Below are 27,961 nucleotides of genomic sequence, written 5' to 3' on the forward strand. Positions count from 1 at the left end.
GATCTTGGCTCACCACAACCTCTGCCTCCTGGGTTCAAGCAATTCTCCTGCCTCAGCCTCCCGAGTAGCTGGGACTACAGGTGTGTGCCACCATGCCCAGCCAGGTTTTTTTTGTATTTTTAGTAGAGACGGGGTTTTACCATGTTGACCAGGATGGTCTCGATCTCTTGACCTCATGATCCACCTGCCTTGGCCTCCCAAAGTGCTGGGATTATAGGCGTGAGCCACCGCGCCCGGCCTCTCTTTCTTCTTTCTTTCTTTGATGGAAGCTCTCTCTGTCGTCCAGGCTGGAGTACAATGGCACAGTCTAGGCTGAGTTTCCTGCCTCAGCCTCCTGAGTAGCTGGGTTTACAGGCATGTGCCACCACACCTGGCTAAGTTTTGTATTTTTAGTAGAGATGGGGTTTAACCATGTTGGCCAGGCTGGTCTCAAACTCCTGACCTCATGATCTGCGTGCCTCAGCCTCCCAAAGTGTTGGGATTACAGGCGTGAGCCACCACGCCCAGCCATTTCTTCGCTTTTTAAAATGTATTTATGAGCCATGATAACTATTATAATTTCCTTAGTAATTTTTCTCATTTTATTGGCTCATTTCTTCTGATTTAAATTATTTATTTTATTTTATTTATTTATTTTTGAGACAGAGCCTCCCCCTGTCGACCAGGCTGTAGTGCAGTGGCCTGATCTTAGCTCACTGCAACCTCCACCTCCTGGGTTCAAGCGCTTCTCCTGCCTCAGCCTCCCCAATAGCTGGGATTACAGGTATATGTCACCACACTCAGCTAATTTTTGTAATTTTAATAGAGACGGTTTCGCCATGTTGGCCTGGTTGGTCTGGAACTTTTGCCCTCAAGTGATACACCTGCCTCGGCCTCCCAAAGTGCTGGAATTACAAGCATGAGCCACCATACCCGGCCCTGATTTAAATTAAGTTTAGGTTAAGCGTGGCGGCTTACTCCTGTGAGCACCTTGGGGGGCTGAGGGGGGAGGCTCTCTTGAGCCCAGGAGTTAAAGACCAGCCTGGGCAACATAGTGAAATCCCATCTCTACAAAACTAAAAAATAATAAGCTGGGAATGGTGGTACATGTCTGTAATTTCAGTGCTTTGGGAGGCCAAGGTGGGAGGATCACTTGAGCCCAGGAGTTCAAGGCTGCAGTGAGCCACGATCACGCCACTGCACTCCCACCTGAGTAACAGAGTGGACCCTGTCTCTAACGAAGAAAGAAAAAAAAAGTGCATACATCATGAGCTTAGCGCTCAAAGAGCATTCATACCATGTAACCAGCATCCCAGAAGCCTCTCCCATGTCCCCATTTCTTGCAGACATTTTTTTTGAGATGGTGTCTCGCTCTTGTTGCCCAGGTTGGAGTGCAATGGTGCAATCTCAGCTCACTGCAACCTCCCCCTGCCAGGTTCAAGCAATTCTCCTGCCTCAGCCTTCTGAGTAGCTGGGATTACAGGGCGCCACCACGCCTGGCCAATTTTTGTATTTTTAGCCGAGTCAGGGCTTCTCCATGTTGGTCAGGCTAGTCTCCCGCTCTCTACCTCAGGTGATCTGTCTGCCTTGGCATCCCAAAGTGTTGGGATTACAGGCATGAGCTGCCCCACCTGGCCTCTTGCAGACTTTTAGCAGGGATCTGATGCATTGTGTGGACTGTGGACTGGTTGGTTGGGGAGAGATGGGAGGCTGGTTTACAGCCTGATGCAGTTGTCCAGACTCCAGGCTGTGAGAGGCAGAGAGGAAGGAGAGATGGAAAAGACATGTGGGAGACGGAACTGGCTGGACTGGGTTTGTCTTGGTGTTGGGGGCGGGGAGCTAGGTGCATCCATTGGCTCCCGGTCACCCTGATGGGGACTTTGTAGGAGGAGGTTGTGGAGAGGATGGTTCTGTTTGGGCTACATTGAGAGAGTGGGGTGTTGGGGTACATGGGTGCCCGTTCCAGAAGGAACTCCCTCTCGCCCTCCCAACCCCCTCCTCTCTCTGGCTTTGCCTCTGCCCCGGTGTACAAAGTCTGGTTGGGAAGAAGATGAAAACCTATCCGGATGCGGACACGGGGATTTCAACACCCCATTCATGGGGCCGAGGACAGCCCCCGGTGGAATAATCACCTTTTGTCCTCCTTCTGCCTGGACTGGTGACAGCTGGGAGATGGGAGCCGAGAGCCATGAGGAGGGGGAAAGTCACAGTCCAGTCTTTGCTTGGGGCTTGGTGTTATCGTTATCTGGGCCTCGTTCTACCTCCTGGCCTCGGTGCCACCCACTCCTCAGGCTGCTGGGACACTGGCCTCCCAGGCCAGATCAGCCCCCACCCTGTGTCTATGGAGACAGAAAACTTCCAGAGACCCTGCCAGGAATCCTCAGCTTTCCCAACTCTATCCCCTTGGATTACAGGTGCCCACCACCATGCCCAGCTATTCTTGTACTTTTAGTAGAGGCAGGATTTCACCACATCGGCCCAGGAATGAGGGAGAAGGACCCCTGATCATGATCCCCACGGACCTCACATCCCAGGTGACCCCAGAGCCCTCTGCCAAGTCTGCCTCCTTACCCCGCAGCTCCAAGGTGCACCCCTCCAGTTCTGCAAGACAAGGCTTCACCCTTCCCTGCCCCGGTGAGTAGGGCTCTTCAAAGCCCTCCCATTCCTTCGCACCCCTTTACAAACCATCTATTGCCTACATTCACTACAATGCAGCCGGCCGCAGAGCACAGCGGTTAATATTACAGCATCCGCTCCACCATCTCCTAGCTGTACGACCTTCACTTTGCAAAGCCTTGCTGTTCTCATCTGAAAAACGGCGAATCTGATCCACTTACCCGTTGTCATTTTTGCCAAGTTCAACGAGCAAATGTTTGCCCACGGCTTAGCCCCGTGTCTGGCCCTAGCTAGGTGTGGGTGGCTACTGTTATCATTACTGTTTCTCCTTTGAGACTGCGGACCCTCGAGGGCGGACAGCAGATCTTATTCAGTGGTTGCACTTGGCACAGGGTGGATACTCAGAACATGTTTGTTGAATGACTGAATCAAGGAGATGGCTACAGAATCATAGAAAACAACAGTCAGAAGGGGCTTGGGAAATTAACAAGGACAATTTCCCATCTGACCAGTGGGAAATGGTTTTCTCTCTCTGTGTCTCTGTCTCTCTCTCTTTCTCTCTCTCTCACACACACACACACACACACACGCATGCACATGCACATATGCATAAACACCCCAGCAAAAGTGAAGGATTCATACCTGGGGGAATATTCTGGGCTCTTCCTGTCCCTTCTTCTACAGTCAATCCAAGTTTGAATCACTGTGTCTGCCCCTGGAAGTTTAGGAGGAGGAAGGATCTTCCAAATAGAAATCAACACAGATGTTTCTTCTTTTCTTTCCACAGCTGGAAGGTGAGTAGAGGCAAAGCCCCTGTCCATGGAGCTGGCTGGTGGTCCCAGCCTGTCTCCATCCAACCTCAGGGACAGCGAGAAGCAAAGGGGAGTGGAGGTGGCTGGCACCAGCTGGAGCGGCCCCAGAGAAAGGGCAGCTAGGTGGAGGCGGAGCTACGTGGTGAGGGGAGGCATGGATGCTCAGGGCCAGGCAGCCCCTCCTCCCCCCACAGCCTCCCCTGACCCCAGGGTTCAGGTTTCAGAGAGGCCTGGATAGGTCTCCACCCCTTTGCAGGGCAGCCAAGCACCCTGATCTTTGGAGGTAGCCCTGATCCAGCCCCAGAGTCCCCTTGATGATGTCCTGACCCAACCACATCAGCTGAGGGTTTGGAAAGGGTCCCAGGAGCCACAGTGTATGGCGTGGGCTTCCCACGAAGGCAGGACCTCATGACGTCACAACTTCACTTGGTGGCTGCTGATTTTGCCTTTTTTTTTTTTTTTTTTTTTTTTTTTTAGACAGAGTTTCTCTCTGTCACCCGGGCTGCTGGAATGCAATGGTGCAATCTTGGCTCGCTGCATCCTCCACCTCCCAGGTTCAATCAATTTTAGTTCCTCGGCCTCCCAAGTACCCGGGATTACAGGTGTGCAGCACCACGCCAGGCTAATTTTTTTTTTTTTTTTTGTAGTGACTGGGTTTCTCCATGTTGGCCAGGCTGGCCTTGAATTCCTGACCTCAAGTGATCCGCCTGCCTTGGCCTCCCAAAGTGCTGAGAGGCTACAAACCTGTACAGCTTGTGACTGCACTGAACACCATAGGTAATTTGTTATACAATGGTGCTTGTGTATCTAAACATAGAAAAGGGACAGTAAGAACACAGTAATATAATCTTCATTTTATTTTGAGATAGGGTCTCGCTATGTGACCCAGACTGGTTCAAACTCCTGGGCTCAAGCAATCCTCCCACCTCATCCTCCCTAAGTGCTGGGATTACAGGCGTGAGCCACTGCGCCCGGCATGATTTTGCTTTCTTGTGTGGTTCTTCCTGAGTTCCGGTGCTTTTGTAGTTGTAGGTGACAGGAAGTGATGTGTGGCTTATTTTGTGGTTTGTAGCTGCAATAAAGGGCTATGCTGGGATTCTGTCTCTTTCCCGTGGAGGCACAAACTCTCGGAGCTGGAAGGGCCCTTAGAACCCCGCAGGGCAGTTCCCAAACCTGGAGGCACATCCCATCCCCACTCATTTATTTATTTTTTTTCTTGTTCCTTTTCTTCTTCTTTTTTTTTTTAGACTAAGTCTTGTTCTTGTTGCCCAGGCTGGAGTGCAATGGCACGATCTTAGCTCACTGCAACCTCCGCCTCCCAGGTTCTAGGTTTGTAGCCTAGAAGCAATAGGCTAGACCACGGAGCCAAGGTATGCAGCGTGCTAGCCCATCTAGGTTTGTGTGAGTACACTCTATGACGCTTGCACAATAAGGAAATCAAGTAACGACATATTTTTCAGAATATGCCCTGGCTGTTAAGTGATGCATGACTGTATGTTTGAGGCCTAGTACGGTGGTTCATGCCTCTAATCCCAACACTTTGGGAGGCTGAGGTGGAAGGATTGCTGGAGCACAGGAGTGCGAGACCAGCCTGGGCAATATGGTGAGACCTTGTCTCTACCAAAAAAAAAAAAAATTAGACAGGCATGCTGGTGTACACCCGTGGTCTCAGCATGCTAAGAGGCTGAGGTGGGAGGATCACCTGAGTCCAGGAGTTGGAGGCTGCAGTTAACCATGGTCGCCACTGTACTCCAGCCCGGGCTACAGAGCAAGATCCTGTAGAAAGAAAGAGAGAAAGAGAGAAAGCAGGAAGGGAGGGAAGAAGAAAGGGAGGGAAGGAGGGAGGGAAGGAAGGAAAGGAAAAGAGAAAAGAAAAAAAAAATGCTGGGTACAGTGGCTCATACCTGTAATCCCAACACTTTGGGAGGCCGAGGCAGGCAGATCACCTGAGGTTGGGTATTCGAGACCAGCCTGACCAACATGGTAAAACCCCATCTCTACTAAAAAATAGAAAATTAGCTGGGCATGGTGGCTCATGCCCGCTGGGATTACAAGCATGAGCCACCACGCCCAGCTGAGAAGTTTAAAAGTTGGCCAGATGTGATGGAAAGATAGAAAACATGATCAGGCATTGACAAAGGGGAATGTTGGAGTGACATATCTGCAAGTCCAGGAATGCCAAGAATCGCAAACCCAGAAACTAGAAGAGGCAAAGAAGGAGTCGCCCAGGTTTCAGAGAGCCTGCCCCTGCTAATACATTGATTTCAGACTTTTGAGTCTCCAGCACTGTGAGACAATGAACTATTTTTAAAGCCACTCAGTTTGTGAAACTTTGTTGCCGCAGCCCCAGGAAACTGATACAAGTATTTCACCATCTCTCAAAAGTTTGTCTTCGCCAGCCCGGTGGCTCCTGTCTGTATGTAATCCCAGCACTTTGGGAGACCGAGGAGTGTGGATCACAAGGTCGGAGGTTTAAGACCAACCTGGCCAACATGGTGAAACCCCATCTCTACTAAAATACAAAAATGAGCTGGGCATGGTGGTGTGCACCTGTAGTCCCAGCCAGATTAGGGAGACTGAGGCAAGAGAATTGCTTGAACCCGGGAGGCGGAGGTTGCAGTGAGCCAAGATCACACCACTACACTCCAGCCTGGCGCCTGGCAACAGAGCGAGACTGTCTTAAAAAGAAAAAAAGAAGTGTACCATTTGATTAGTTTTGACATGTATGTAAATCCATCAAACCATCACCACAATCAAGATAATGAACACCTCCATCATGCTTAAAGATTTCTTCCTGCTCCTCTGTAATCCCTCCCCTCCTGCCACCATTCTTCCATCTCTAACAAGACGCTTATCTGCTGTTGCTATAGATTAATTTGTATTTCCTAGAATTTTATATAAATGGCCGGGTGTAGTGGCCCATGACTGTAATCTCAGTACTTTGAGAGGCTGAGGTGGGAAGATCCCTTGAGCGTAGGAATTCAAAAGCAGCCTGGGCTACGTAGTGAAACCCTGTCTCTAACAAAGGAAGAAAAAAAATAAGTAAAATGAAAAAAGAAAAAAAGCTTAAAAGAATGGCCAGGCACAGTGGCTCACGCCTGTAATCGCAGCAGTCTGGGAGGCCGAGGCAGGCAGATCACCTGAGGTCAGGAGTTTGAGACCAGCCTAGCCAACATGGTTAAACCCTGTCTCTACTAAAAATACAAAAATTAGCTGGGTGTGGTGGCACATGACTGTAATCCTAGCTACTTGGGAGCCTGAGGCAGGAGAATCACTTGAACCCAGGAGGTGGAGGTTGTGGTGAGCCAAGATCATGCCACTGCACTCCAGTCTGGGTGACAGAGAAAGACAAAAAAAAAAAAAAAAAAAAAAAAAAAGAATTTTTTAAAGGAAAGACCAAAAAGAACTTTATATAAATGTCACCATATAGTATGGATACTTTTGGGTCTGCTTTATTTTACTCAGCATAATAATTTTGTTTTTTAGAGGCAGGGTCTCACTCTGTTGCCCAGGCTGGAGTGCAGTGGTACAGTATTGGCTCACCACAGCCCCAGACTCCTGGGCTCAAGCAGTCCTCCCACCTCAGTCTCCCAAGTAGCTGGGACTGCAGATGCGAGATGTGTGCCACAGTACCCAGCACAACTCCAAATCTTATGCAGCCACAGTACGTTTGTCAAAACCAAGAAATTAACATTGGCACATTAATATTAACCAAACTCCAGATTTTTTTTTTTTTTTTTTTTTTTTTGTGGGACGGGGTTTCGCCATGATGGCCAGGCTGGTCTTGAACTCCTGACCTCAGGTAATCCACCCACCTCAGCCTCCCAAAGTTATAGGATTACAGGTGTGAGCCACCGTGCCCTGCCAAACTCCAGATTTTTTCTTTCTTTCTTTGAGACAGAGTTTCGCTCTGTCACCAGGAGCCAGGCTGGAGTGCAGTGGCACGATCTTGGCTCACTGCAACCTCCGTCTCCTGGATTCAGGCAATTCTCCTGCCTCAGCCTCCCGAGTAGCTGGGACTACAGGCGCACGCCACCACGTCCAGCTAATTTTTGTATTTTCAGTAGAGATGGGGTTTCACCATGTTGGTCAGGCTGGTCCCAGTCTCTTGTCCTCGTGATCTGCCCGCCTCAGACTCCCAAAGTGCTGAGATTCCAGGCGTGAGCCACCACGCCCGGCCCACACTCCAGGTTTTATTTGAATGAATATTACCAGTGTTCTCACTAATGTCCTTTTTCTGTTCCAGGAGCCAATCCAGGATACCACATTGCATTTAGTAAACATATTTTAAAATTATGATATATCCATTAAAAAGTATGCAGGTTGGCGTTATCTGGTTGCCATGGTGATCTTGAGTAATGGGTCACCTGGTGGTCTGGCTGGTGGCAACAAGGCTGTCAGTCAGTTCATTGTTCAGCCTTCCTTCCCAAGGTGGGATGCTCCACAACCTTGGTTTGATATTTGGATTTCTTGAGGCCAGGTCCTGGGATTCTCTTAAGTAAAAGGCATGGTTCCACATGATGGCATCAGTGAGGTCGTGGTATGGGTCTGTTGATCACTGGGAATGCAGGAAATGAATGCCATGGTTGGGCTAGGTGCGATGTCTCACGCCTGTAACCCCAGCACTTTGGGAGACTGAGGCGGGTGGATCCCTTGCGGTGAGGAGCCCCGTGAGGTGGCACGAGCCTGTAATCCCAGCTACTCGGGAGGCCGAGGCACGAGAATCCTTGAACCTGGGAGGTGGAAGCTGCAGTGAGCCGAGACTGCACCATTGCACTCCAGCCTGGGTGACAGAGTGAGACTGTCTCAAAAAAAAATAATAATAATAATAATAATGCGCTGGTGGGGGGTGAGCTTCTGCTGTCTCAGTATAAGTTCCCGGGGATTCACCCAGGAGTGAAGAACCCAGTGCCCCTTCTACACCTCTCTTCACAGAGCTTCCTCGGCCTGAAGTGACCTCCCCTCCTGTCTCCCATAAAATAAGGCAGAGACCCATGAAATTCCTCCAGTCTCCTAATTGATACCACCTCCTTTTTCTCACACTTGGAATGAGCTCCTCATGTCTCAGATCTAATCCCCCAGACCCTTCAATCAAGGGCTTTCTCCTGTGTACCCCACAGATCTGGGACAGCTCTCTTGCCGGGCTGCGAGCTTCCTACGGGCAGGGCCGGCAGGAAATTGAAGGGAAACTGTGATAAATTATGGCTCAGCAGGCAGCCAGCACGCTCTTTGCAAACTTTAACGTAAATACACGTGGGGATTTCCAAGCTAAAAACTTTCACGTGGGCCGGGTCCGGCTCACACCTGTCATCCCAGCACTTTAGGAGGCCGAGGTGGGAGGATCACCTGAGGTCAGGACTTCAAGACCAGCCTGGGCAACATAGTGAAAACCCATCTCTACCAAAAATACGAAAATCAGCCGGGCATGGTGGCACGCCCCTGTAATCCCAGCTACTCGGGAGGCTGAGGCAGGAGAGTCGATTCAATCTGCCTGGGAGGCAGAGGTTGCAGTGAACCAAGATCGCACCACTGCACTCCAGCCTGGGCAACAGAGCAAGACTTGTCTCAAAAAAAAAAAGCAACATGGGTACACGTGGGGATTTCCAAACTAAAAAATACTGTGGTTAGGCTGGGGTGAGGGCTGAGGGTCTGCAGTTCTAACAGGCTCCCAGGTGTTACTGAGGCTGCTGGATGGAGACCACTTTCTACAACAAGGGCCCAGCTGGCTCGGGAAGGGAGGCAGGTGAGAGCACAGGTGGCAGCAGCCAGCATCCCCAGGTATAAGATGGCCGGTGGTGGCTGCTCGCTGCTCTGCAGGCGCCATGGAGCTGACCTATGGGCTCTTCATCTGCCTCCTGCTCTGGGGCAGTACTGAGCTGTGCTACCCCCAACCCCTCAGGCTCTTGCAGGGTGGAACCAGCCGCCCTGAGACCGCTGTGCAGGCTGTGCAGCCCATAGTGGTGGAGTGTCGGGAAGCCACCCTGGTGGTCACGGTCAGCAAAGACCTTTTTGGCACCAGGAAGCTTATCAGGGCTGTTGATCTCACCCTGGGCCCAGAGGGCTGTGAGCCCCTGGTCTCCACGGACACAGAGGATGTGGTCAGGTTTGAGGTTGGACTCCATGAGTGTGGTAACAGCATGCAGGTGAGAGACGCTAGGGGGCCCTGGCTTTGGCGGGAGGATGCGAGGCCCCCGGGGATGGAGAGTGTGACTACAGAGTCGGGGGAGGTGGGGTTGCGTGGACCCCTCTGACTTGTAGGTGGGGAGGTGGCACAGTTGAGGCCTGAAGCTGGGAGCTGAGGGATCGGGGCCTGGGGCAGCCCTGCCTCCAATTGCCAAAATCGGTAGGTGGGGCAGAGCCAGAGGTGGCAGTGCCCGTCGAGCTGGATCAAGCCACGCCACTCTGACTCAGGTGGGTTTGTGACACACACAGGCATGCATAATAGGACAGCCCTGTGGGGAGCCTAAGGGGCTAAGTTTCTAATGCTTGGGGCGTGTTCTGAAGAGACCCAAACTATTAAGAACAGCAAGTGGGCCGGGTGCTGTGGCTCATGCCTGTAATCCCAGCACTATGGTAGGCCAAGGCTGGAGGGCCGCTTGAGGCCTGGAGTTTGAGGACAGCCTAGGCAACAAAGCGAGACCCCTGTCTCTTAAGCCTTTTTAAAAAGGAACTGGGGCCTGGTGTGGTGGCTCATGCCTGTAATTTGAGAACTTTGGGAGGTCACCTGAGGTCAGGAGTTCAAGACCAGCCTGACCAACACGGGGAAACCCCAACTCTACTAAAAATACAAAAATTAGCCGGGTGTGGTGGCATATGCCTGCAATCCCAGCTACTTGGGAGGCTCAGGCAGGAGAATCACTTGAACCCAGGAGGCAGAGGTTGCGGTGAGCCGAGAATGTGCCACTGCACTCCAGCCTGGGCAACAGAGCAAGACTCTGGTTCAAAAAACCAAAAAAAACCCCACAAAACCACACATAGAAAAGTGGTATGGGGGGGAGGGGCGCATCATAACCTTGGTGTTGAAGACCTTAAAAGCATCAGTGGGTCCCTGGGGGCAGCTCCAAGGGGGAAGGGCTTAACCCGAGGCACGTGCTGGAAGAGATCAAGAAATCCAGGCCAGACCCCTCTCCCCCTAGCCAGTGGGGAAACAGGCTGCAAGGAGGGGCCTTATGGTAGGGCAGGGCTGGGCACACAGCTCCCCAGCTGAACCCTGAGTCCCTGGACCAAGCTCCCGTGGCCCCATAGAGGGCCTGTCCTCTCCCGCCTTACGGGGATCTGGCTCCCGCTTACCTGGGCCTGGACCCAATAGCTTGGCTGGGATGGGGGCAAGTCCAGCCCCTGGAGCCCTCTAGCCAGAGCTCTCATCTTAAGTGTGGTCTCCTGGCTCTCCTTGAGGACTTAGGGTCCTCGTTTCCCTGGGGAGGGAGGCCAGAGAGCTTCAGGAGTGATTTGAGGAATGACGAGGCTCACAGATGTTAGATTCACCAAACCTGGGGAGCCAGGCGTGGTGGCTCATGCCTGTAATACAGCACTTTGGGAGGCTGAGGAGGGAGAATCGCTTGAGTGCTCGAGTTTAAGGCCAGCCTGGGCAACATAATGAGACTCCTTCTGTACGGAAAAAAAAAAACCCTAAGTTAATGCGGTGTGGGGGGTGCATGTCTGTAGTCTCAGCTACTTGGGAGGCTCAAGCCCAGGAGCTGGAGGCTGCGGTGAGCTATGATTGCACCACCGCACTCCAGCCTGGGAGGAAGAGCAAGACCCTTTCTCTTATTTAAAAACCCTACCTTTGTCACTTAAAACAATCCTGATGTCCAGCCTGCTAAAACAGGGTGTGGGAACGGCCATGGGTAATAAGGTTCTCAGGTGACTCCAATGAGGAGCAAAGCCTGCAAACTCCTTCCTCTGGTGTGGTGTTTCCCGGTCCTACCGGATAAGAATCACCTGGGGCCAGGCTGCGCTTGGTGGCTCACACTTACAACCCCAGCACTTTGGGAGGCCGAGGCAGGCGGATCACCTGAGGTCAGGAGTTCAAGACCAGCCTGACCAACATGGAGAAGCCCCGTCTCTACTAAAAATACAAAAATTAGCCGGGTGTGGTGGCATATGCCTGCAATCCCAGCTACTTGGGAGGCTCAGGCAGGAGAATCGGAGAATCACTTGAACCCGGGAGGCAGAGGTTGTGAGATGGTGCCATTGCACTCCAGCCTGGGAAACAGGAGTAAAACTGTCTCAAAAAAAAAAAAAAAAATCACCTGCAGCCCAGGCCAGCTCCCCAGTATACAGCCTGTGCAGTCCTGTAGGGCAGGTGCTTAGCTGAATGCTCTCCTGCCCTGAAATTGGTAACTACTTTTGAATAAGGGGTTCCACGAACTACACTGCTGGTCCTGTCTGTGCTGGGGCACTTGCTAATAAGGTCTAGGACTGTTCCCTGAAGATCAAGTTAGTTGGGGCAGAGCCAGGCAGCCACCTGGGCTCAAGCCATCCTCCCGCCTCGGCCTCCTAAGTAGCTGGGTTGGACTACAGGCAGATGCCACCGTGCCCAGCCAAGTGATCTTTTGCAGAGCCTCACTGCAGCCTCCAACTCATTGGCTTAAGCAGTCCTCCCACTTCAGCCTCCCAAGTACCCGAGACTCCAGGCATTTGTAACCACACCCCGTTAATTTAGGTTTTTTTTTTTTTTTTGAGAAGGGGTCTCATCATGTTGCCCAGGCTGGCCTTAAACTCTTGGACTCAAGCTATCCTCCCACCTCACCCTCCCAAAGTGCTGTGATTACAGGTGTGAGCCACCGTGCCTGGCTCCCCAGGTGAATCTAACAAAAAGCTCTATTTCCCAGGCTGGTCTTGACTTCCTGGCCTCACGCAATCCTCCCTCCCAAAGTGCTAGGATTACAAGTGTGAGTTACTTCACCCAGCCCTCAAGTAGCTTTTAAACAAGCTCCCTGAGATGAGAGGTGGGGATAGTGAGTTTAGAATAGGTGGTTGGGGCTTGGACAAGGTGGTTCACACCTGTAATCCCAGGACTTTGGGAGGCTGAGGCGCGTGGATCACCTGAGTTCAGGAGTTCGAGACCAGCCTGGCCAACATAGTGAAACCCCCTCTATTTAAAAAAAAAAAAACCCAAAAAACTGGCATGGTGACTCACACTTGTAATTCCAGCTGCTTGGGAGGCTAAGGCAGAATTGCTTGAACCCGGGAGTCAGAAATTGCAGTGAGCTGAATTTGTGCCACTGCACTCCAGCCTGGGTGACAGAGCAAAGCAGCAAAACAAAAGGAAGTGGTTAAGGTAGAGGTTTCCAATCCCGACTCAACGCTAATCACCTGGAAAGGTAAAAATACTGATTCTCATCGAGAATATCATACCTTCACTGAGGAGAGTCCCGTGTTAGAATTTTCTAATTCTATTAAAATCTTCAAACATAGGTCAGGCCCTGCCTTCTGCGGCCCTGTTGGACGATGCAAATTTCCCCAATAGCACTCACCTGTAGCTCTTCCTGCCTCAGGCAACCTCAACCAGTCTCCCCCACCTTCTGTGAAATGGGCTTGGATAGGTTAGAAGCTGATAAGGGGTGTGTATGTGGGTTTTCTTTCTTCTTTGAGACGGAGTCTTGCTCTGTCTCCAGGCTGGAGTGCAGTGGTGCAATCTCAGCTCACTGAAACCTCCACCTCACGGGTACCTGGGACTACAGGCACGAGCCACCATGCCCAGCTAATTTTTGTATTTTTAGTAGAGAGGGATTTCACCGTGTTGGCTAGGATGGTCTTGACCTCATGATCCACCCGCCTCGGTCTCCCAAAGTGCTGGGATTCCAGGTGTGAGCCACCGTGCCTGGGCAGAAGCTGATAAATGTTAACAGCTGGGTACTTCATGGCTTCTTTCTGGGGGCTACCTTGGCCCTGGGCCTCTCCTGAAAAAGGAAACTTTGTGTATGTATTGGGAGGCATGGAGGGGGAGTGTCGGAAGGGAAGCACTACCCTGATGCCTCTATTGCTTGGGCAGTACATGGCATCAGCCATGTGTCGATCCAGGCTGCCTGTGGTGGTGTCAGCGTGTCAGAAGTGAAGCCTGAGGTGCAAAGACAGTGCCTGTCCTGCCTCTCCTAACTGACCAGTGGCAGAGCCTGTGTTCTCCTTTGTAGAGATGGGGTCTTGCTATGTTGCCCTGGCTAGTCTCAAACTCCTGGCCTCAAGCAATCCTTAGCCTCCCAAAGGATTACAGGCATGAGTGGCTGCACCTGGCCTTGACCCCGTGGTCTTTCTGTCCCCTGTGGGCTGCCCACTCTGTGTACTCCTGTGTGGCCCGGTGCACCGGGGCAGGTGATGCTCGTAGCATTAACCCCTCACCTTTCCTCCAGGTGACTGACGATGCCCTGGTGTACAGCACCTTCCTGCTTCACGACCCCCGCCCTGTGGGAAACCTGTCCATCGTGAGGACTAACCGAGCAGAGATTCCCATCGAGTGCCGCTACCCCAGGTCAGTGTGGGACTGTCCGTCACGGCCCCTGCAGACAAGTGGGTCAGCCATGGGCGGTAGCTTGCTGCATGGCTATCTGAGCTACCTACGGAAGTGCTTGCAGCTCTGGTTACTGCCCTGCGTGGGATTGGGGGGACTGCTGAGTCTAGTTTGAACCCCAGAAGAGTGCCAGGAGCCCAATTGCAGCTTAGGGGAAACTGCAGAGCTGCCCAGGCCTGGGGGTGCTATCGTGCCAGCTAGGGCCCTCTGCGGGGTTCAGAAATGCCCTTCTATTTCCACTGGGGCCAGGCACAGTGGCTCACATTTGTAATTTTGGAGGCAGGTAGATCACTTGAGGTCAGGAGTTTGAGACCAGCCTGGCCAACATGGTGAAACCAGTCCCTACTGAAAACAGATATTAGCCAGGTGCCTGTAATCCCAGCTACTTGGGAGGCTGAGGCAGGAAAATTGCTTGAACCCAGGAGGCAAAGGCTGCAGTGAGCAGAGATTGTGCCACTGTACTCCAGCCTGGGCAACAAAGTGAGACTCCATCTCAAAAATAGTAGTGCCAGGCTGGGCTGTGACCACCTCCTCTTCTGTGGTCCTAAAGCCCCTGGCATTAGGCATGTCCCTGCGAACTCAGGCCCTGAGGCGAGAGTAATTATGGCTCCCAAGGGCAACGCTGGTTCCTGTGCTGGCCTCAGCATGTGGTGTAGGGGCCTTTGTCCCTGCCCTTGAACCAGTCTGGGAGTGGGTATAAGAGGATATGGCCAGGTGCAGCAGCTCACACCTGTGATACCAGCACTTTGGGAGGCTGAGGTGGGCAGATCACAAGGTCAGGAGTTCGAGACCAGCCTGCCCAACATGGTGAAACCCCATCTCTACTAAAAATAAAAAATAAAATTAGCCAGGTGTGGTAATGAGTACCTGTAATCCCAGCTCCTCAGGAGCTGAGGCAGGAGAATCATTTGAACCCAGGAGGTGCAGATGTTAGTGAGCTGAGATCACACCCCCACACTCTAGCCTGGGCAATAGCAAGATTCCATCTCAAAAAAAAAAAAAAAACACTAGTGTGAAGTGGGCAGGGAGCTGATGGAAGAAGGGTCATGGTAGGGGTCATCCCAGGACAGAATCCTGGAGCAGGACCTTGAGGCTGAGTCAGCCTGGGCAGAGCCACCTGGGCACATCCCAGGGGAGGGCAGCACATCCCCTCGTAGGTGACATGCAGCCTGGGGCTGGAACCCAGGGACTGGAGTAACGAGGGAGCCAGACAGATGGGCTCACCAGCCTCGCCACAGATGCCCTTCCTGGAATGAGTGAGGACCGAATCTCCACCCAGGTCACCAGGTGACGGTGCAGAAGACAAGTGGGAGCTAGTGCGGACCAGCTGGGAGGCTGGGAAACAGATTCGATGAGGCCTGACCCATGGCTGCAGGGACTGCAGAGGCTGACTCGGAGCTAAGAGCAACTGGAGGAGCTTGGGGTCATTGTGGGTAGGGGAGAGGGGAGCAGTCAAGGGCAGGCTGCTCAGCCGGCTGGAGGGATTGAAGCCCTCCTGTGACCACGGCAGTCCCTGACCTCTGAGGATGGTGGCTCACATGGTCGGTTGCAGGAGGTGCTGGAGAAGCTGGCTGCGGGCTGGGATGCTTTAACCTGGCTCCGGATACCTGAAGTCTGGTTATCAGTAGGTGTATCCATCACCTGGAGTAGCTTCTTCCAGACAGCCTTACCTGATTCCCCTCTCAAGTATCCTGTGGGGTACCGTGCAGGGCCTGCTATCAGACCCCAAACCTGAACCTCTAGGGCTAAAGTGTGTGCGTGGTGGTTTGAAAAAAGTCTTGCTGGGCCTGGTGCAGTGGCTCACACCTGTAATTCCAGCACTTTGGGAGGCCCAGTGGGCAGTCGCCTGAGGTCAGGAGATTGAGACCATCCTGGCCAACATGGTGAAACTCCATCTCTACTAAGATACAAAAAAAAAAATAGCTTGGTGTGGTGGTGTGTGCCTGCAATCCCAGCTACTTGGGAGACTGAGGTATGAGAATCACTTAAACCTGGGAGGTAAAGGTTGTAGTGACCTGAGATTGCACCATTTCACTCCAGCCTGGGTGACAGAGCAAGACTCCGTCTTAAAAATAAAAAAAAAAAAAGTCTTACTCTGTCACCTAGGCCGGAGTGCCATGGGCAGCATCATAGTTCACTGCAGCCTTGACTTCCTGGGCTCAAGCGATCCTCCCATCCCAGTCTCCTGAGTAGCTGGCACTACAGGCATGTACCACCATGCCCAGTTATGTTCTTTATTATGGAGATAGGGTCTCACTATGTTGCCCAGGCTGCTCTCAAACTCCTGGCCTCAAGTAGTCCTCCCATCTCCACCTCCCAAAGTGCTGGGATTACAGGCATGAGCCACCGCACCCAGGTCCAGCGCTAAAGAAGGAACTGAGCTCAGTCTAGACACCAAACTCCTAAGTTCAGCTGTATCCGTCTTTAGCAGCCCAGATGGCCTCAGTTAGGAGGGCTGGGCCACTCACAGGTGCAGAAGTTCAGGAGGGTTCGGGGCAGCCTCAGGCTCTAGGTGTCTGTTGAGCCATCTTGCGCCAGCTACCTGGCTGGGCCATGGCTGAGGACCCTGCAGTGGGGTAACAGTGAGATACTCCCCATCAGTGAGGGCCGAGGTGGGTATGACCCGAGGCGGGTGTGCACAGCCGCTGTTCTTCTTTCAGGCGGGGCAATGTGAGCAGCCAGGCCATCCTGCCCACCTGGTTGCCCTTCAGGACCACGGTATTCTCAGAGGAGAAGCTGACTTTCTCTCTGCGCCTGATGGAGGGTAAGAGAAGAGGACTGGGTGGGGCAGCTGTGGAAGGCCCTGGGCAGTCTAGAGCCCCTGCCCTTGGCTGTGTGTGTGTGTGTGTGTTGAGAAGGAATCTTGCTCTGACCTCCCAGGCTGGAGTGCAGTGGTGTGATCTTAGCTCACTGCAACCTTCACCTCCTGGGTTCAAACAATTCTCCTGCCTCTGCCTCCCAAGTAGCTGGGATTACAGATGTGTGCCACCACACCCAGCTAACTTTTTTTTTGGCAGAGTCTCTGTCACCCAGGCTGGAGTGTAGTGGCATAATCATGGCTCACTGCAACCTCTGCCTCCCAGGTTCAAGCCATTCTCCTGCCTCAGCTTGCTGAGTAGCTGGGATTACAAGTGCCTGCTATGGCTCCTGGCTAATTTTTGTATTTTTAGTAAAGACGGGATTTACGCCTTCTTGGCCAGGTTGGTCTTGAACTCCTGGCCTTAGGTGATCCTCCTGCCTCAGCCTCCCAAAGTGCTAGGATTACAGGTGTGAACCACCGTGCCCGGCCGGCTGTGTCTTTCAGAGAACTGGAGCGCTGAGAAGAGGACCCCTACCTTCCACCTGGGAGATGCAGCCCACCTCCAGGCAGAAATCCACACTGGCAGCCACGTGCCATTGCGGCTGTTTGTGGACCACTGTGTGGCCACGCCGACACCAGACCAGAATGCCTCCCCTTATCACACCATCGTGGACTTCCACGGGTGAGCACTGGGCTCCCTTCCTAGGGAACATTCCTAGCAAGATGACCCTAGAGCCACCTGTTTGGCTTTTTTCTGGGGGGGGAGATGGAGCCTTACTCCGTTGCCCTGGCTAGAATGCAGAGGCACGGTCTTGGCTCACTGCAACCTCTGCCTCCCTGGTTCAAGTGATTCTTCTGCCTCGGCCTTCTGAGTAGCTGGGATTACAGATACCCATGACCACACCTGGCTAATCCTTGTATTTTTAGTAGAGACGGGGTTTCACCATGTTGGGCAGGCTGGTCTTGAACTCCTGACCTCAAGTGACCTGCGCACCTCAGCCTCCCAAAGTGCTGGGATTACAGGCGTGATCCACCACGCCTGGCCCGCCTGTCTGGCTTTAACACCATTCTGTTCTTTTCCAAGCTGTCTTGTCGACGGTCTCACTGATGCCTCTTCTGCATTCCAAGTTCCCAGACCCAGGCCAGATACACTCCAGTTCACAGTGGATGTGTTTCATTTTGCTAATGACTCCAGAAATATGGTAAGAGCTTAACAGCCTAGAAGAAGGCCAAACTCTCAACCTTAATATCCTACTGAATGTGGTCACTCACTAGATCCTCCCCTTAAGTAAATGACTTAGACCTCTGACCTGGGAACTCAACCTTGCAAGTAAAGCCGTGAGCTTTTAGTGAGGCCTTCAAGGGGAAGGATGGACAATATGAACCCTTAAGAGGTAGGAGGATGATGGGTGTGGTGGCTCACACCCGTAATCCCAGCACTTTGGGAGCTCGAGGTGGGCAGATCACCTGAGGCCAGGAGTTCAAGACCAGCCTGGCCAACATGGTGAAACCCCATCTCTACTAAAAATACAAAAACTAGACAGACGTGGTGGTGGGAGCCTATTAAGCCCAGCTGCTCAGGAGGCTGAGGCAGAAGAATTGCTTGAACCTGGGAGGTGGAGGTTGCAGTGAGCCGAGATCACGCCATTGCACTCCTGCCTGAGCGACAAGAGTAAGACTCCATCTCGAGAAAAAGGCAGAAACCCCACTCAGGGTTGGGAAGAATCAGGGGTTCTAGAAGTGGAAGAAACTAGGAGGACAAAGACTGCGTATGGTCAGGGGCACAGTGGCTCACACCTGTAATCCTAGCACTTTGGGAAGCTGAGGTGGGAGGTTTGCTTGAGCCCAGGCATTTGAGACCAGCCTGGGAAACATGGCAAGACCCTGTTCGTACACAAATATAAAAGTTAATTGGGCGTGGCAGTATGCACCTGTAGTCCCTCCCAGCTACTTGGGAGGCTGAGTGGGAGAATATAGTAAGCTCTGATTGTACCACTGTACTCCAGCCTGGGTGACAGAGGGAGATCTTGTCTCAAAAGGACCCAAGACATAAAGCTGACAGGTCAAATAAGATCACTTACTGGGCCTGGTGACCAGGTTGCCAGCCTTGTCCTTGCCAAGGATTCAGCAGGGCTAGAACCCAGGCGATGATGGGTTGAATAAGAATTGACAAGACTCAGGTGTCGCCTGGGTGCAGTGGCTCATACCTGTAATCCCAGCACTTTGGGATGCTGAGGTGGGCAGATCACTTGAGGCCAGGAGTTTGAGACCAGCCTGGCCAACATGGTAAAACCCCAAGTCTACTAAAATTATAAAAACAGCAGGGCATGGTGGTGGGTGTCTGTAATCCCAGCTACCCAGGAGACTAAGGCAAGAGAATTGCTTGAACTTGATTGTGCCACTGTACCTCCAGCCTGAGTGACAGAGCAAGACTTCATCTCAAAAANAAAAAAAAAAAAAAAAAAAAAAAGTGTCAGCCTTCCTGGAGGCTTTCTCCAGGGGCAAAGAAAGCAGGTATGAATTTCCTAGCCAGGGTGCCTCTTGAACTTGATCATAGGCTGGGCTGGTGATTCTGAAGGCAGCATCCTCACCTGGAAGGCCTGTTGAAACTGATGACTGGACCCAACCCAGGGTTTGATGTGTGGGGCCTAGAATCTGCATTCCTGAGTGTTGGTTCTGCCAGTCTGGGGCCTCCCCTAGGGAACCTAAATAGAAATTTTGGCGGGGCTTGGTGGCTCACACCTGTAATCCCAGCACTTGGGAGGCCAAGGTGGGCGAATCACGAGGTCAGGAGATTGAGACCAGCCTGGCCAACACGGTGAAACCCCGTCTCTACTAAAAATACAAAACTTAGCCGGGTGTGGTGGTACATGCCTGTAATCCCAGCTACTCGGGAGGCTGAGGCAGGAGAATTGCTTGAACTAGGGAGTTGGAGGTTGTGGTGAGCCAAGATAGTGCGACTATATTCCAACCTGGGCAACAAGAGGGAAACACTGTCTCAGGGGAAAAAAAGTTCAAGCTGACCCTAGGAAGGAAGAAAGGAATGCAGGTGTGAACTGCCTCTGATGGCTGAGGCGGGAAGGGATGGGGCAGGAAGTACAGGCGGAAGGACCGGCTTCTAGCCAGGAAGTACTGGTAGGCTGTTAGAAATACAAATCCACTTGTGGGTCTTCTGCCCTTTGTGGAAAGTGTCTCCCTATGCCCAGTCTGCAGTGCAGTGGCACAATCATGGCTCATTGCAACCTCAACCTCCTGGGCCCAAGCCATCCTCCCACCTCAGCCTCCTGAGTAGCTGGGACGAGTTACAGCTTAGGTGTCACCATGCCCACCTAAGTTAGCTTTTTGTGGACTTGGGTCTAGCGCTATTGACCAGGCTGGCCCTGAGCTCCTGGCCTCAAAGTCCTCCTCCCTCAGCTTCCTAAGGTGCTGTGATTACAGGCATAAGTCACAGCCCTCAAGTAACTTCTATTTTTTGAGACAGAGTCTCATTCTGTCACACACAGGCTGGAGTTCAGTAGCATGACCTCTGCTCACTGCAACCTCTGTCTCCTGGGTTCATGCAATTCTCCTGCCTCAGTCTCCCAAGTAGCTGGGAGTATAGGCACCCCCACCATACCTAGCTAATTTCTTGTATTTTTAGCAGAGACGAGGTTTTACCACATTGTCCAGGCTGGTCTCAAACTCCTGGCCTCAGGTGATACACCTGCTCGGCCTTCCAAAGTGCTGGGATTACAGGTGTGACCACTGCCCAGCCTCAAGTAGCTTTTAAACAAGCTCGCTGAGATGAGAGGTGGGGATGTGAGTTTAGAATAGGGTGGTCAGGAAGTGACTAGGGGTTTCCAACACTGGCTCTACACTAATCTGGAAAGGTTGTAAAACTGCTTGTAGAGACTCTTACACCTTCACCCTATCAGGGTAGGGCCTGGTGTCATATTTTTGTAACATTCTATTACTAAAGTCTTCATAGGTGTTTGCTGTAAAACTCCACCAACTTTGATGCGCATATTTTTCTAGGTTGTACCACCAGCTTTTTTTTTTTTTTTTTTTGTTGTGGTTTTTTTTTTTTTTTTATTTTTTTTTTTTTTTTTTTTTTTTTTTGAGAGGGTCTCAGTCACCTAGTCTGGAGTGCAGTGGCACAATCTTGGCTCACTGCAGCTTCAGCCTCCCAGGCTCCAGTGATTCTCCTGCCTCAGCCTCCCAAGTAGTTAAGATTATAGGCATGTGCCACTACTGCCTGCCTAGTCTTTGTATTTTAAGTAGAGACGGTCTCACCATATTGGCCACGTGGGTCTCGAATTCCCAACCTCAAATGATCCACCTGCCTCAGCTTCCCACAGTGCTGGGATTACAGGTGTCAGCTATCATACCCAGCTGACCACTAGCATTTGACTCTCCTCCATCTACTGATCTACCTTATTCTACTTGGAAATGGCGTCAGAAGCCACTTAAACCCCCAGGTGATTCTATTACACAGCCAGGCTTGCAAACCTCTGAAGCAGAGGCTCATGTCAGGTGGCATTAAGGGACAAAGTACAAATTTATCGAAGATGACATCGATGCCATTTTACCACCTCCAGAAGCTGCCTTTTGGGAAGAGAAAGATCAACACAGCTCAGTAGGGCAGCAAAAGGGATTAGAATCTATACTGACAAGATGGCCTGAAGCTCTCCATGGTGAAGCCTGCTTGAATGGGGCTGTGGATAAAGGAGGGTGCAGTTGGGAAAAGAGTCCTGGTCCTTGGATCAGTGACCTATAGCTCCTTAGGGGAGAGGACCCTGATTGAGGGAGGAAGTCGAGATTGACCTCAGATGTGGCTCCTCTGGGAGGAAGATGGGGAGAAGGTTCCCCGCAGTCAGTGGGGGTATAGACTGAGCCGGTTTCTCAATCTCCAGGGGTTGTGGGGTGACACCAGAGAACAGTGGCATGTATGTGCTTTTTTTCGTTTGAGATGGAGTCTCACTGTCACGCAGGCTAGAGTACAGTGGTGCGATCTTGGCTCACTGCAACTTCCGACTCCTGGGTTCAAGTGATTCTCCTGCCTCAGCCTCCCAAGTAGCTGGGATTACAGGTATCCGTCACCATAGCCAGCTAATTTTTGTTTTTAGTAGGGACAGGGTTTCACCAGGTTGGCCAGGCTGGTCTCGAACTCCTAACCTCAGGTGATCCACCTGCTTTGGCCTCCCAAAGTTCTGGGATTACAGGTGTGAGCCACAGGGCCTGGACAAGACCCTGCTTCTAAAAGGCCACTATAGGGGAACTACCCTAGGATCTTAGACTCCAGATAGCACCAGAAAAACATACTAGGAAGAAGCAACAGATGAAAGCACATTTCCAGTGTGGAATAGATGATGGGGCCTTGGAAGCCTCTTTCTTACAGGGCAGGTGGCTAAGACTGTCAGCCAGAGAACTGCTAAAATCTTGGCTTTTTTCTAAAAGTGAATCTAATGTGGTTTCCAGTTTCTCTGCCGGTGCACTTGGCCACTAGGTGGTGATCGAGGCTTGTGGCTCTGAGGCTTCTGCTAGAAGGTGGCAGAATTCCCATGTTCTGCCCAAGGTTGAGCAGGGAGGAATTGAAGCCCTGCCTGGAATATGAAGGGAAACTGACCTGGGAATGGGCCAGGGCTCAGTGTAGCCCTGGCTCTGTCAAAATGGCCCCTAGCCCCAGTGGCAAGATGGAATGTCAGCTTTAAGAATAGAAGGCTTTGGGCCGGGCGCGGTGGCTCATGCCTGTAATCCAGCACTTTGGGAGGCCGAGGCGGGCGGATCACGAGGTCAAGAGATTGAGACCATCCTGGCCAACATGGTGAAACCCCATCTCTAAAAATACAAAAAATTAGTTGGGCATGGTGGCGCACGCCTGTAGTCCCAGCTACTCGGGAGGCTGAGGCAGGAGAATTGCTTGAACCCAGGAGGTGGAGTTTGCAGTGAACCGATATCACACCACTGCACTCCAGCCTGGCGCCTGGCAACGGAGTGAGACTCTGTCTCAAAAAAAAAAAAAGGCTTTGGTGGCCGGGTAAGAAGGCTGAGGTAGGCGGATCACCTGAAGTCAGGAGTTAGAGACCAGCCTGACCAACGCTTTTGTCTCTACCAAAAACATAAAAATTAGCTGGGTGTGGTGGTGCGTGCCTGTAATCCCAGCTATTCAGGAGGCTGAGGCAGGAGAATTGCTTGAACCAGAGAGACAGAGGTTGCAGTGAGCTGAGATTGTGCCATTGTACTCCAGACTAGGCAATAAAAGCGAAACTGTCTCAAAAAAAAAAATTAGAAGGCTTGGCTGGGTGTGGTGGCTCATGCCTGTAATCCCAGCACTTTGGGAGACTGAGGTGGGTGGATCACATGAGGCCAGGAGTTAAAGACCAGCCTGGCTAATAAAGTGAAACTACATCTCTGCTACAAATACAAAAACTAGCTTAGCATGGTGGTATATGCCTGTAATCTTATCTACTCAGGAGGCTAAGGCGGGAGAATCTCTTGAACCCCGGAGGTGGAGGCTGCAGGGAACCAAGATTACATCATTGCACTCCAGCCTGGGCTACAGAGCAAGACTCTATCTCCCCCCCCCCCAAAAAAAAAAAAAAAAAACGGGAGTGATAGCTTACAGGGCACTTGACAATCCTCTGGGTAGGGGTCCTTCAGCTCCCAGTAGGAGCTCATATTAGTTTTTCATTACTTGTCTAATGAGGGTGGATAAGTGACACTTCCTGGAGGTCAGGACTGTCAGGGTATCGGCCTGGTGAGTCTTCTGGTCATCGTTTCACTTACAGGTAAAGGAGATTGACCTAGGTTAGACTAAGCCCAGGGAAACTTGCCCAAGGAGTAAGCCATAAAACTTTTTGTTTTATTTCTTTGAGACAGAGGCTTGCCCTGTTGCCCAGGCTGGAGTGCAGTGGCAAGATCTTGGCTCACTGCAACCTCCACCTCCCAGGTTCCAGCAATTCTGCCTCAGTATCCTGAGTAGCTGTGGTGGTATGTGCCTGTAATCCCACCTGGCTAATTTTTGTGTTCTTAGTAGAGATGGGGTTTCACCATGTTGGCCAGGCTGGTCTCAAACTCCTGAGCTCATGATTCACCCACCTCAGTCTCCCAAAGTGCTGGGATTACAGGTGTGAGCCTCCACACCCGGCCCATAAAACTTGTAAGTCTGAAATGGAAACTCCGTAGGAATAAGTCTAAAAAGTGTCTGTGCCCAAGGACCTCAGGTCACAGAAACAACTTGCTCTTGCCTTAGCTGGCAATACACAGTGACTATATCCCTGAGAAAAGTTGTTTGTCAACTAGTGAAGTGGCAGGTGGCAGTGTCAGCAGCCCAGCTAATGCTGGCTAGTAAGGTGTTCCCACCCACCTCAGTCACCTGGGGGTAGGTGCAGGGGTTTAGCAATGCTGAGTTAAGCTCAGGATTGGCTGGGCACTAGTAGCTCACACCTGTAATCCCAGTACTTTGGGAGGTTGACGCAGGCAGATCCCTTGAGCCCAGGAGTTCGAGACCAGCCTAGGCAACGTAGTATAACCTTGTCTCTGGAAAAAGTCCAAAATTAGCCAGGTGTGGTAGGATGTGCCCATAATCCCAGCTGCGTGAGAGGCTGAGGTGGGAGATCTCTTGAGCCCAGCAGGTCAAGGCTATAGTGAGTCGTGATCACACCACTGTACTCCAGCCTGGGTGACAGACCCTGTCTCAAAAGCCCAAGGTCAAGCATGTTCATTGATTGGGTAAGTTTGGGAAAGATGAGGGGAATGATAAATGATGGATTCCAGTCTAGAATTAGTTGCTACTTGTTCTAACTTCGGGCAAGTGAACCTTTAGACCCTTGTGGAGATGAGGCTCTTCCTTCCCTGTCTCTATTTTAGTTCTTTTTTAAAGACAGGGTTTCACCATGTTGGTCAGGCTGGTCTTTAACTCCCGACCTCAGGTGATCTGCCTGCCTTGGCCTCCAAAGTGCATGGATTACAGGCGTGAGCCACCACGCCCGGCATGTTTTAGTTTTTGAGACAGTCTTACTCTGTCACCCAGGCTGGAGTGCAGTGGCATGATCTTGGCTCACTGAAACCTCCCCCTCCCAGGTTCCAGCTCTTCTCCTGCTTCAGCCTCCCAAGTAACTGGGACTCTAGGGGTGTACCACCACACCCTGCTAAGTTTCATATCTTTAGTAGAGACAGGTTTCATCATGTTGGCCAGGCTGGTCTCGAACTCCTGATCTCAGGTAATCCACCCGCCTCGGCGTCCCGAAGTGCTGAGGCTACAGGTGTGTACCACCACACCCTGCTAAGTTTTTTTTGTATTTTTAGTAGAGACAGGGTTTCATCATGTTGGCCAGGCTGGTCTCGAACTCCTGATCTCAGGTGATCTGCCTGCCTTGGCCTCCCAAAGCACTGGGATTATTGGTATGTGCCACTGCACCTGGCCCCTTCTCCCTCTTTAAAGGGTTAAGGGTTCTATGAGAACTGGCGTGTTAAACTTCCTGGCATATCCTGGAACTCAGCCTAGAAATGGCTGTTATTCCTTGCAGATATATATCACCTGCCACCTGAAGGTCACCCTCGCTGAGCAGGACCCAGATGAACTGAACAAAGCCTGTTCCTTCAGCAAGCCTTCCAACAGGTGAGGAGGCCAGGTGCTGGGGTAGAAACTGAATCTGCGGACCCCCCCATTTCCCCCAGTATGTTATCAGCAAACTGCTTCCTGTGGACAACAAAAACCTAAGCTGCTTGTCTTTCCTCTCAGCTGGTTCCCAGTGGAAGGCCCGGCTGACATCTGCCAGTGCTGTAACAAGGGTGACTGTGGCACTCCAAGCCATGCCAGGAGGCAGCCCCACGTCGTGAGCCTGGGGTCCAGTTCGTCTGCCCGTAACCGCAGGCATGGTATGCTGTGGGATGGCCAAGAGGCTGTTCATCGCCCTCTCCTCAGTTGAGGGTACCTGCTGTCATTGCAGGATGACAGTCTCTTCCCTTGTCGCTCATTTATTTTTTTGAGATGGAGTCTAGCTCTGTCGCCCAGGCTGGAGCGCAATGGCACGATTTCAGCTCGCCACAACCTCTGCCTCCCGGGTTCAAGTGATTCTCCTGCCTCAGCCTCCTGAGTAGCTGGGATCACAGGCATGCACCACCATGTCCAGCTAACTTTGTATTTTTAATACAGAGGGTTTCTCTGTGTTGGTCAGGCTGGTCTTGAACTCCTGACCTCAGGTGATTCACCCACCTCACCCACCCAAAGTGCTGGGATTACAGGTCTGAGCCACCACACCTAGCCCCTTGTCTCTCATTAAACTGTTTATTTCTTAGGGAAAGGTAGCCGCAGGTATAACCCAAATCTTTAAGCAGGAGGGGCTCTTAGCCCCCACCCGAGTGGCAGCCAGGGTAGCTCTGCTGTCATCCTAGGCTTCTACTGAGACATAATTGGGCATGTAGGGAAAATATCACAGCTGTTAAGGTAGTCTGGCCAGAACAGTAGGTCATGCCTATAATCCCAGCACTTGGGGAGGTTGAGTGGGGGAAATTGCTTGAGCCCAGGAGCAATATAGCAAAACCCTCTCTCTACAAAAAAGACAATGTACTAGGGAATCCCTCCTATGTGACCTACATTCTCTGTGTGAGAAAGCTATGAGAAAGTTGTCATTTTTATTTTAATCTTTTGGAGATAGTCTCACTCCGCTGCCCAGGCTGGAGTGCAATGGCATGCGCCTGGCTCACTGAAACCTCTGACTCCCGGGCTCAAGCTGTTCTCTTGCCTCAGCCTCCCAAGTAGATGGGACGACAGGCATGTGTCACCATACCCAGCTACTTTGTGTGTTTTTAGTAGAGATGGGGTTTCACCATGTTGGCCAGGCTGGTCTTGAACTCCTGATCTCAGGTGATCTGCCTGCCTCAGCTTCCCAAAGTGCTGGGATTACAGGCGTGAGCCACCATACCTGGCCAAGAAAGCTGTCTTTTTTTTTTTTCTCCTTAACCCACACAAAGATAACATACTAGCTCAGCCCACTAAGGCAGAATAAAACCTACATTGCAATTCCTGGTTAGAGACTTAGTCCCTAAGATGACCCTCAGGTATTCTCCTTCCAGTGACAGAAGAAGCAGACGTCACTGTGGGGCCGCTGATCTTCCTGGACAGGACTGGTGACCACGTAATGGAGCAGTGGGCCTTGCCAGCTGACACCTCCTTGCTGCTGCTGCTGGGCACAGGCCTGGCTGTGGTGGCGTGTCTGACTCTGACTGCTGTTATCCTGCTTCTCACCAGGAGGTGTCGCACTGCCTCCCACCCTGTGTCTGCTTCCCAATAAAAGAAGAAAGCAGTATCTGCCTGTGGTGTGGTGACTACACGGAAGGTCAGAATTAGCACTGACTGTCGGGGTGGGGAAGACTGTGTATACCAGCCCCGTGTGCTCACATAGCAGTCCAGCACCCACTACAGTGCCTCTAGTGCAAACAGGGAGGCAGGGCTCATGTTTTTGGGGACAACTATAATTCTATCACCTCCATGGAAACCAACATGAAAACTTTTTTTTTTTTTTTTTTTGAGACGGAGTTTCGCTCTTGTTACCCCGGCTGGAGTGCAATGGCGCGATCTCGGCTCACNATTACAAGCACGCGCCACCATGCCCGGCTAATTTTTTGTATTTTCAGTAGAGATGGGGTTTCACCATGTTGACCAGGATGGTCTCGAGCTCTTGACCTCGTGATCCACCCGCCTCGGCCTCCCAAAGTGCTGGGATTACAGGCTTGAGCCACCGTGCCCGGCCCATGAAAACTTTTTTTTAAAGACTGAGTCTCACTCTGTTGCCAGGCTGGAGTGTGGTAGTGCAGTCTCGGCTCACTGTAACCTTCACCTCCCCGGTTCAAGCAATTGTCCTGCCTCAGCCTCCCAAGTAGCTGGGACTACAGGCATGTGCTACCATGCCCAGCTAATTTTTGTATTTTTAGTAGAGATGGGGTTTTGCCATGTTGGCCAGGATGGTCTCCATCTCCTGACCTCATGATCCGCCTTACTCAGCCTTCCAAAATGCTGGGATTACAGGTGTGAGCCACCGTTCCCGCTGGAAACGCCTGGATGAAGGTCAGGTTGACTGGACCCACCCTACTTCTAGGCTAGAAAAGAATCTTGCATCTCTGGCCCCATGGATCTGACTCTAGACGTGGGAGTGGGGAGGAGAGAACTTCCAGGCCCACTCTCCAAGGGAAGCAGGCAGCAAAATCTGTCCTGATGCAAGAAGACAGGAGGCCAGTTGTGATTGGGCCCTCCCAGTGGGGCAG

General features: G+C 51.7%; 2 protein-coding genes across 4 annotated transcripts in view; one reads left to right on the forward strand and one right to left on the reverse strand.

Moving 5' to 3' along the window:
* Positions 1–3,541, reverse strand: part of SSC4D (scavenger receptor cysteine rich family member with 4 domains) — a 19,931-nt gene extending 16,390 nt beyond the window's left edge. For all 3 annotated transcript variants that reach the window (XM_017533488.2, XM_037740268.1, XM_017533487.2), the window contains exon 1: positions 3,238–3,541. The gene's annotated coding sequence lies outside the window, so the exon portion shown is untranslated. The remainder of the gene's footprint in view (positions 1–3,237) is intronic.
* Positions 3,542–9,229: 5,688 nt separating this feature from the next.
* ZP3 (zona pellucida glycoprotein 3) lies at positions 9,230–27,003 on the forward strand. Its single transcript, XM_017533490.2, has 8 exons — positions 9,230–9,550; positions 13,760–13,878; positions 16,578–16,681; positions 17,222–17,399; positions 17,802–17,919; positions 25,225–25,316; positions 25,440–25,576; positions 26,774–27,003. Exons 1-8 carry the CDS (start codon positions 9,230–9,232, stop codon positions 26,989–26,991), a joined length of 1,287 nt encoding a protein of 428 aa, XP_017388979.1. The 3' UTR covers positions 26,992–27,003.
* The last annotated feature ends 958 nt before the right edge of the window (positions 27,004–27,961 follow it).

Source organism: Cebus imitator, unplaced genomic scaffold, assembly GCF_001604975.1.
Source record: "Cebus imitator isolate Cc_AM_T3 unplaced genomic scaffold, Cebus_imitator-1.0 Scaffold82, whole genome shotgun sequence".
Classification (NCBI taxonomy): domain Eukaryota; kingdom Metazoa; phylum Chordata; class Mammalia; order Primates; family Cebidae; genus Cebus; species Cebus imitator.

Bases quoted from the DNA above. Each gene is read 5' to 3' on its own strand.
- ZP3 (XM_017533490.2), top strand. From the start codon at position 9,230: ATGGAGCTGACCTATGGGCTCTTCATCTGCCTCCTGCTCTGGGGCAGT. The intron at 9,551-13,759 runs GTGAGAGACGCT...CCTTTCCTCCAG, and splicing joins AGTGTGGTAACAGCATGCAG to GTGACTGACGATGCCCTGGT. The intron at 25,317-25,439 runs GTGAGGAGGCCA...CTTTCCTCTCAG, and splicing joins TTCAGCAAGCCTTCCAACAG to CTGGTTCCCAGTGGAAGGCC.